The sequence below is a fragment of the Miscanthus floridulus genome, chromosome 6, assembly GCF_019320115.1.
Source record: "Miscanthus floridulus cultivar M001 chromosome 6, ASM1932011v1, whole genome shotgun sequence".
Lineage (NCBI taxonomy): Eukaryota > Viridiplantae > Streptophyta > Magnoliopsida > Poales > Poaceae > Miscanthus > Miscanthus floridulus.
Genome location: NC_089585.1, coordinates 142,552,990 through 142,561,649, shown reverse-complemented (window position 1 = coordinate 142,561,649; position 8,660 = coordinate 142,552,990). Strand labels below are relative to the sequence as shown.

General features: G+C 48.3%; 2 protein-coding genes across 2 annotated transcripts; both read right to left on the bottom strand.

Moving 5' to 3' along the window:
• Nucleotides 1–1,970: 1,970 nt before the first annotated feature.
• Nucleotides 1,971–3,315, bottom strand: LOC136459994 (uncharacterized). The gene is made up of 2 exons (XM_066459843.1): nt 2,959–3,315; nt 1,971–2,880 (listed from the first exon to the last, which is right to left on the bottom strand). Exons 1-2 carry the CDS (start codon nt 3,215–3,217, stop codon nt 2,120–2,122), a joined length of 1,020 nt encoding a protein of 339 aa, XP_066315940.1. The 5' UTR covers nt 3,218–3,315; the 3' UTR covers nt 1,971–2,119.
• A 2,903-nt stretch (nt 3,316–6,218) lies between these two features.
• Nucleotides 6,219–7,649, bottom strand: LOC136459993 (uncharacterized). The gene is made up of 2 exons (XM_066459842.1): nt 7,286–7,649; nt 6,219–7,182 (listed from the first exon to the last, which is right to left on the bottom strand). Exons 1-2 carry the CDS (start codon nt 7,584–7,586, stop codon nt 6,449–6,451), a joined length of 1,035 nt encoding a protein of 344 aa, XP_066315939.1. The 5' UTR covers nt 7,587–7,649; the 3' UTR covers nt 6,219–6,448.
• Between the last annotated feature and the right edge of the window lie 1,011 nt (nt 7,650–8,660).

Below are 8,660 nucleotides of genomic sequence, written 5' to 3'. Positions count from 1 at the left end.
GGTGTTGCTTTAACAAGATCAACAAATTTTCCAGGAGAGCAACGAAGCCACACTACCCTATCCCTCTTAACAGGATCGATATTTGTTATCTGCAGGTTGTGCAAAAAACAAAAAAAAAATGATTGCAATACTAAACAAATATAAAATATTCAAACAGAAAATAATAAAAAAAGTACATCAATTTTTTTTACCTCAGCAGTATCTACTGCCTGAGATATGGTGGAACTGCCCTCCCCACGACGCCTCTTTCTATTGGCACGGCGATCAGGCGATGGGATTGTTGCGATTGGAATTGGCTCAAAATCATCATCAAGATCATCGACACTAACAAAGGGTTGTGCAGGATCGGAAGGAACATCATCACTTGGATGGGGCTGTGAAGGAACAGGAAGCATCAGATTTCTCCCCCTGTGTAGCGTCTTCAAACGAGGGGACGACCGCTGAGGCTCCATCCTAAGCGCTATTATGTATAAAAAAAATGTTAGTGTCTACTTTCAAAAAAAAGATGATAGGGAGTGCAACGAAATAACAATTGCATGCACTGGTTGCAAACAACAAAACTAGATACAATACGCATAAACAAAAAAGCTCCAGCACATCAAACAGTAACTAGAAACTATAAATTGCAACATACAGGGATATTACATTTGCAACTATCTAGGCAATCCAGTACCATCATACAAAATTGCAACATACAGAGCATTAAGTTTACAACTAAAAAAGGAGCTCCAAAAAAATGGTAACATACAGGATATTACAATGGCAACATACATGGAATTACATTTGCAAACTAACGACAACAGAATTGCAACGTACAAAAGAATTGCAACACAAATTGCAACATAAATGGTATTACATTTGCAACTAAGCAAGCAGCCAGTAGCAAGAGAAATAAAACTAGAAAATCAATTTAAGAACAACACATTGGGGAAAAATCATACAAAAAAACACTACACACACAGTGCCATCGTACAAAATTGCAAACATACAGTACCCATCATATAAGATTGACAATAAAAAGGAGGAATCCAGTACCGTTAGACTAAAACTAGAGACTAATTTACGAACATCCGCATAAAAAGAAACAACAAATTCGCAACCTGTTCAAAACCCTAGGTACCGATTGGGCGGAATGATGCGCACAGGATGAGGGAGAATAAGGGGAATACCTTGAGGAAGATGATCGAAACGTCGACAACGGCGAAACTCGCGACGACGCCTCACGACGGCGGCGGCGCTTGCTCAGGACGCTAGTTCCGTGCCAACAATGGCGAAGTTACACGAACCGTGGGGTCGAAGGAAGGGGAACCATGGCCGCGAGAGCCTCCTCCGGGTGGACCTTCGAACAACAACGACGGCAAGTTTCTCCGACAATGAGGAGCAAGTGCGCGGCGGAAATCAGAAAAACGCGTGCGGTGAAGCGGCGGAGAAAAACGGAGCAGCAGAGAGAAGACGAAGAGAAGAACTGGAGCAAAAAAGAGGAATTGCTGCGGGAGTTGGTGGGGCACCGCCTAGACATGCCGATTAATTCGCACGCCGGTTGGCCTGGGTGCAAATGGTTCGGCGGCTCGGCCTGGCCCAGACGCGCCGGTTGGCCTGGGTGCGTTCTGTACAAAGAATGCACCCAGGTGCAAAATAGCAAAACAGTGTATATATATATATATATATATATATATATATATATATATATGGAGAGTATATTCAGTAGCCAGCTACAAAATAAGTTATTCTGTAGCCACCTCCATTTACGATAATTTTATATACTAATTTACGATAATGTCAATACATATTTACGATAGTTGGGTTACTATAACACATGGGGATATTTACCATAACATTATAGTAAACCACTTAGTAAGGAGTTACTATAATCTCGTAAATTAACATAGTAATTATCGTAACTCAAAGTGGCTACAAAATAAGTTATTTTGTAGCCAGCTATAGGGTAGTATATATATATATATGCTGCCGTCGTCGTATATTTTGATACCAATTAATAATAATAATTGTATATAACTGTGGTTATTGCTTCTTCTTTTTCTTCGGTGTAGAAGAAAGATGGAAACGATCGATCAAGATCCGATGGTCGTACGTCGTCTAAGACGCAGTACACATATACTTATTCCATGTCGTCGGTGACCATGGCAATATTAACGGCGGCGGTGGTGCCTGCTTGGTGGCGTCCACCACCAAAGCGTGCGACGGCGCAGTCGGTGGAGAAGAGGTTGGAGGAGAGGTAGTCCGGCGCGCCGCCCATGACGGGCATCTTGGAGGTGACGTTGAGCCTGTTGACGTAGTCCGGGCGGTAGGTCTGGCCCAGCACGCCGTGGACGTCGTCGGTGAGGTCGTAGAACTTGAAGCCGAGGTCGAGGTGCGCGAGGCTGTCGTCGTCGGTGACGCCGTAGTTGTGGATCCGGGAGTCCTCGGCGGTGATGGGCACGACGTTGGCGACGATGCGGAAGACGCCCCTGAGCTCGACGACGACGGTGTTGACGCGCGCGGTGCGGGTGACGGACAGGGCGGGAGCCGTGGGCGGCGACCAGCGGGCGCCGACGAAGCGCGGCAGCTGGGACGCGACGTCGAGGTCCTCGTCGTCGAAGGCGAGCGCGAGGTGGTCGGCGGCGGCGTCCCACTTGGGCGTCTTGGCGGCGCCGACGTAGAAGTGGTGGTGCGCGAAGCGGATGCCGAGCGCCTGGATCCAGGTGAAGTCGCGGCTCATGGCCGGGTTGCGCTTGCCGATGAAGTGGGCGTTGATGTGGAGGCCGGCGTCGGAGACGATGCAGAAGTCCTTGTCCTTCTTGCCGTGGAAGTAGAAGTTGTTGCCGTCGGCGCCGGTGAAGCGCGGGTCGCCGCAGGAGACGCCGGGGTAGAAGTCGCACACTGCATGCATGCATGGCTACAAATTAAAACCAACAAAAAAATGGCCAATGTAAACGATCAACACTGAGCGACACATACAGCAGAATGTCTTGCAGCTTGGGCACTGGATGAGGCACTTGTGAGGGCATCGCTTGTTGCAGGTGGCGCTGCAGGTGGTCTTGTTGGTCTTGGTGTTGGTGCACTTGAGAGAGGTGGCAAGAGAGTTGGAGCCGACGGTGAGGCTGGGGACGTCCGGCACCCCCTGGCCCTGAGAAGAAGCGGACTGCATCATCACAGCCAACGCCGCCATGCACAGCAGCAGGGCCAAGCTCATCATACGGCTGCTGCTGCTCGCCATGGCCGGCCGGCTTAGACGACACAGCAGCCCGCAGGACGTACTACTACGACGCTGCTGGTACCGCTCGATCGAGAGAGATATAGATCTCTTTTCTTCGATCGATCTCCAGCTACGTACAGGCTGCTGTATGCTCCTTCTGCCTCGCAGCCAAAGCTGAAGCTAGCTTATATATAGTACAGAAATGTGTGCGATACGATACAAGCTAGCTAGCTGGGTTCCTTTGGCTTCGTCTGTCTCTCTCTCTCTCTGCTGGGTGCTGGCCATGCAGCAGTGGCCACAGATGCATTGAGCCGTTGACGTTGACATGGAGGGATCATGCATGGGGATCGGAGGTGCATGCATGCCTGCCTTGAGTCCCGCCTCAGCAAATGCATGCATGACTTTTTACATGCATACACTACGCGTGCTTCCATTCCGATCCCTTGTTTGTACAGACGCCAGCCAGACGGTACAAGCAACATCCTAATAAGCAAACGTACTAGCAGGACAAGCTTGCTAGTGGTGAATATACATATCAGCGTTGAAATAATGCATGGCCATATATCCCATCGTCGTTAATTACTACACTGATCGACCAACAGCTAGCTAGCTCTAGTAGTTGCATGCATGCATGTGTAGCTTCTGCCCATGCCATGCTACGGTACCTCCGGATTCCTACTACTGCTATTAGCTGTTGCTACTTGCAGCGCGCGCGCGTGCATGTCGCCCAAGCTACCACAAGTAAACGCCATGCATTTCCTTCTTATCTTCTTCACAAGCACGCACAGCCACGGCCAGGATTAGAAATACTCCCAACTTACACAGATGTGAGTGTATGCCAGTTTCAAGTGGCCGTATTTCAAACAAGTTAAAAGCCAGCACAAGTCGAGAACAAGCAATCCAGGCTTCCTTTATCTGGCTATTCTTTCTTTAGCTGCTAGTACGTAGCTGCTAGCGGCTCCTTCAGCAGCAAGGAAAGCTCAAGCTCTAGCTGCAGAGACAAGCGCGCTCTTGTCCACGCATGCTGACTGGTTCGGCCGGCCAGCGCGGACGACACGTACGACGCTAGCTAGCTATGTCCCGGCTCCACTGTCACCACCACTGCAAAACTAATTAATTTCAGAAAACAAAGCATCTTCTTTTATTTACAAAGATGCATGGTCGAGAATTATACTGGTCTCTAAAAATGCACATTGAAATTTAGAGACAGTCGGTTATTTATGGAGACAGTAAAAAAACTAGCACATCCTAAAACTGATTTACTGAGGCTATTAATTAACGAGGCCCTGGGCCACTAAAAACCCAGCCCACCCAACTCTCACATCTCTCTCTCTCTCTCTCTCTCTCTCTCTCTCTCCCATCACCTATTCACCTCCTACCTCTCTACCCCGAATCAACCCTCCTCGCGTCTGAATCCGGCATGCCCCGCCCCCATCAAGGATATATAGCTTGCTCCCACATTAGGAAGATTAATGGTATTTTGATTTTCCAACATGCTTATGACATGATACTGTATTCATTCAGCACAATTTGAAGCAAACAACTAGTATCAAAATTATTTTATGTGTTTATGAGCAAGTTTTAGTTTTTTCTTAAAAAATAAGTTTCACAAAATTGAGTTGTTTTGCTTCCAGTATCGGGTATACCAATGAATCACAAAAGGGTTGAATAATAAAGATTGAAAAGCGGTTGAAGAGCATTTTTTGAGGAAAAAAGAGTGGCTAGAAAGGAAGGTGTTTTGTCTTGGAAGACAACTAGTCCGGATTAACTTTGTTTTGAGTAGTCTTTCTATATTTATGATGTCTTTCTTTGAAGTATCAAAAAGGTATTAATAAGAAATTAGACTTCATAAGTCTCCCTTTTTTGGAAAAGGCGGTAACCTTAAGGAAAAAATTAGACTGATGAAATGGAAAGTTTTTTTTTGACCAAAACAACAACGTTGTATAGGAATCTTGAATCTTGAAAGTCAGATTTTTTGCTTAATTATTCTTAATAAGTGTCTATATAGGTTTTGGAAGAACTTCTTAGGAACAAATACCTACAAAATAAGATCATTGGTGAAGTTCGGTGAAAATCGGGAGATGATCACACTATTAGTAAGGCCTTATTAAGGCTAGCAAAAAAATTCTACAAAACACCGAAAGTGATGCCATGTTGCCTGTGGACAATGAGAAAAATCTAATTGGCTAGTCAACACTTTGATTTGTGACAAATTTGTTACCAGACATCACTCCTATTAAAATGTCCATTTGCGGTTTGCGGGGTAAAATGTCATTTTTGCCTCTGACCCTTTGTTCTTCCTCCCTCCCTTTCTATTCATTCTCTTTCCTCCTCCCCTTTATCTCCCCTAGCAATCATCGGGGTGCACATTCACATAACCCTACCTCGGAAGCAAGGGTAAGGTTGAAGAAGGGGAGTCGTTTCAGCTCCATTCACCTTTTAGGCCAGTCTCAATGGCAGTTTCATTTGCATTTAATAAGGTGCCACGTAAATGCTTTTGATGACATTTTTAAGAGAGAGGAGTGAGGTTCATGGGGATGAAACTCTCTTGGCACAATTACCAACTCTCCATGAGTCATGAAATTAAATGTCTATGAAACCATAGAATGGAACTTCCCATTGAGAGCGTGCGTTTCATCCAAGTTTTATTTCATTCTATAAGACATAGCAGTCTTGGAAGCAACGCTATGAATGTTTCATCCAAGTTTTATTTCGTTCTAAACTTCTGCACATTCATGTATGTATGTGAACTTACATTTCAATGAGGATAAGTCGGATTGGCGACTGTAAAAGCCGACTATCATAATCTCAGTAGGATCGAAACAATCCTTAGTTCACATGCAACAACCAAATGTATGTCATGTACTTCCTCCATTCTGAATTATAAGTAGTTTTGTTTTTTCTGGCAACATAACTTTTGGTATGTATTTAGACATAGCGTATCTCGGTGGTGTATAACAAATTATGCACAAAGAGTAGCAAAGAGTAGTAGCATGCATGGAAAACGAGTATCACAATTCAATTTGTTGAGCTCCTTACATAATAATAAATTTTTGATCAATGGAATGATCACTTAACGTACGCTTAATTATTTCTTGCTTTCAGGGTACGAGTACATAGGACGACGACGACGGAGTATATTAATTGTTGGGTTGGCTTCATTAATTCTTAATTATTTCGCCTTCCTCATGCATGGCGGCACGCACGGTTGACGGATGAGCGGCTCGCCGCCACGAAGAGGAGTGTGTATTTTTAAGAGGCATATGTGGTGACGGCGCCGGCAGCGGCAATGGAGTCGCTGCGGTGGAACCTGGAGACGGCACAATCAGTGGAGAAGAGGCCCTCGGACAGGTACTTGGGTGCGCCGCCCATGATGGGCATCTTGGCGCTGATGTTCACCTTGGTGACGTAGCCAGGGCGGTAGGTCTGCCCCAGCACGCCGTCGACGTGGTCGGTGAGGTTATGGAACTGGAATCCGAGATCGAGGTGCACGAGGCTGTCGCGGTCCGTCTTGCCGTACTTGTGGATCTGGTCGTCCTTTTCGGTGATGGGCACGGCGCCGGCCGAGATGGAGAAGACGCCGTCCAGCTCCACGGCGACGGCGTTCACGTCCTTGGTGCGCCTGACGGAGAGCCCGGGGAGGGCCCTGGATGCCCAGCGCGCGTTGCGGACGGCGTCGACGTCGACGGGCTCGCCGTCGAAGGTGACCTGGATGTGGTCCTCGTCCTCGTCCCACTCCGCGGCCCTGCGGGCGCCGACGTAGAGGCGGTGGTTGTCGCCGAAGGTGACGCCCAGCGCCTGCACCCAGGTGAAGTCGCGGTTGAGGGCCGGGTTGTGGTTGCCGATGAAGTGGGCGTTGATGTGGAGGTCGGCGTCGGAGACGATGCAGAAGTCCTGGTCCTTCTTGCCGTGGAAGTAGAAGGTGTTGCCGTCGGCGCCGGTGAAGCGCGGGTCGCCGCAGGAGGTGCCCGGGAAGAGGTCACAAGCTGCATGCAGGGTATATATATATATACGGTACGGTGTGCGTAAGTGAGTGACATTTTTACTGCTAGCTAGCTAGCTAAACTTGGTCGGGATCGACGGACGTACGGCAGAAGGAGAGGCAGTAGTCGCAGAAGACGAGGCAGGAGTTTGGGCAATCGGAAGGGCAGCCGACGTAGCAGGACGGACCGTTCTCGTCGGCGCAGGAGGCCTCGTAGTTGCGCTTGTGCCCAAATCTGCCGGGGGTGATGGGGAAGAACTTGGAGTTTGGCGGAGGCTTCTGCCCTGGCGGCAGCGTCTTCTTGCGGGGTCTCCTGATCGGCCCCCTCGCCGACGCCACGCCGCAGGACGACAGCGCCAGCAGAAGCGCCACCGCCACCGCCATGCCGGCGCGCCTCCCCATCATCATGCTTCGTCTTCACAGCTAGCTAGCTTCTCTGTATGTATAATACGATGGCAAGCTAGTAGCTAGCTGGCCGATCACCTGCTGGATGATGATCTGATTGATGATCGAGCTAGCTAGAACGATCGAACCGTATATATAGTAAATGCATGCATGAGATGGATGGATGGATCGAGCTGCTGGGGGAGATCGATCGTATCGATGGATGCAGTTTGCTTACGTACAATTGGATCAAGGTCAATTAATTATTAAGCTAATATACGTACAGTAAGTCTATCTGTGCTGGCACTGGCATAGAGAAGCGTAGTAAGTAGTTGCTGGGAACTGGGAACGGAGACAGCAGGCCGCGCGCGTTAACTAACGTTCGCGTGCAAGGTGACAAAGTGGCAAATACATACTAGAAATTTATCCAACGGTGCAACATGATTGATCAGCATATGCCTGGATGTTACACTACCAAAGTGGCAGGATTTATATAGTCCAAATCGCTTTATCGCTGTAAGGAGTAAGGAGCATGCATGGATGCATGTTAGGATGGGCTAGACCCTCTTTTCTTGCCTTATTAGACCCCATATCAAGCGAGGTAAATTCAATGCTACGTACTGTACTGTACAGCTTATTAGTGAGTTGACCTAGCTAGCTAGCTGCTGTTGCAAAGAAACAACGACATATGGAGCATAAAATATTGGACGTACTGACGACGTGCCATCCGAGTTACGCTGCTGCTGCAGCAGCAGCTAATCGGTCGTCTCTGTGAAACAATTATGCCGAAAGTTACGCACCTCCACTCCATATGTTGCATCGGTTCGGTCGATCGTACTACGTGATCACCAGCAGGTCAACTCACTCCTCTCTGCCTCTGCGCGCGTGCTCATCAACTTGCATGCATGCATAGAATTAATTAATCAAGCCAAATAAAAAGGCACTCGCCGGCCGGCCGGCCAATGGCCTTATGGCCATGCCCTTCTCCATACGTAACCTGCATGCATGCCGGCCGTGACATGCGCTACGACCACCGTGCAGTGCCTGCCGCCGCCCGCCGGGCTGCCGGCCAAGACGGCCCCGTCGGGTGCAGCTAGC

Coding starts and splice junctions, on each gene's coding strand:
- LOC136459994 (XM_066459843.1), bottom strand. CDS start 3,217: ATGGCGAGCAGCAGCAGCCGTATGATGAGCTTGGCCCTGCTGCTGTGC. Junction 2,881..2,958: donor AAGCTGCAAGACATTCTGCT/GTATGTGTCGCT, acceptor GCATGCATGCAG/TGTGCGACTTCTACCCCGGC.
- LOC136459993 (XM_066459842.1), bottom strand. CDS start 7,586: ATGATGATGGGGAGGCGCGCCGGCATGGCGGTGGCGGTGGCGCTTCTG. Junction 7,183..7,285: donor CTACTGCCTCTCCTTCTGCC/GTACGTCCGTCG, acceptor CCCTGCATGCAG/CTTGTGACCTCTTCCCGGGC.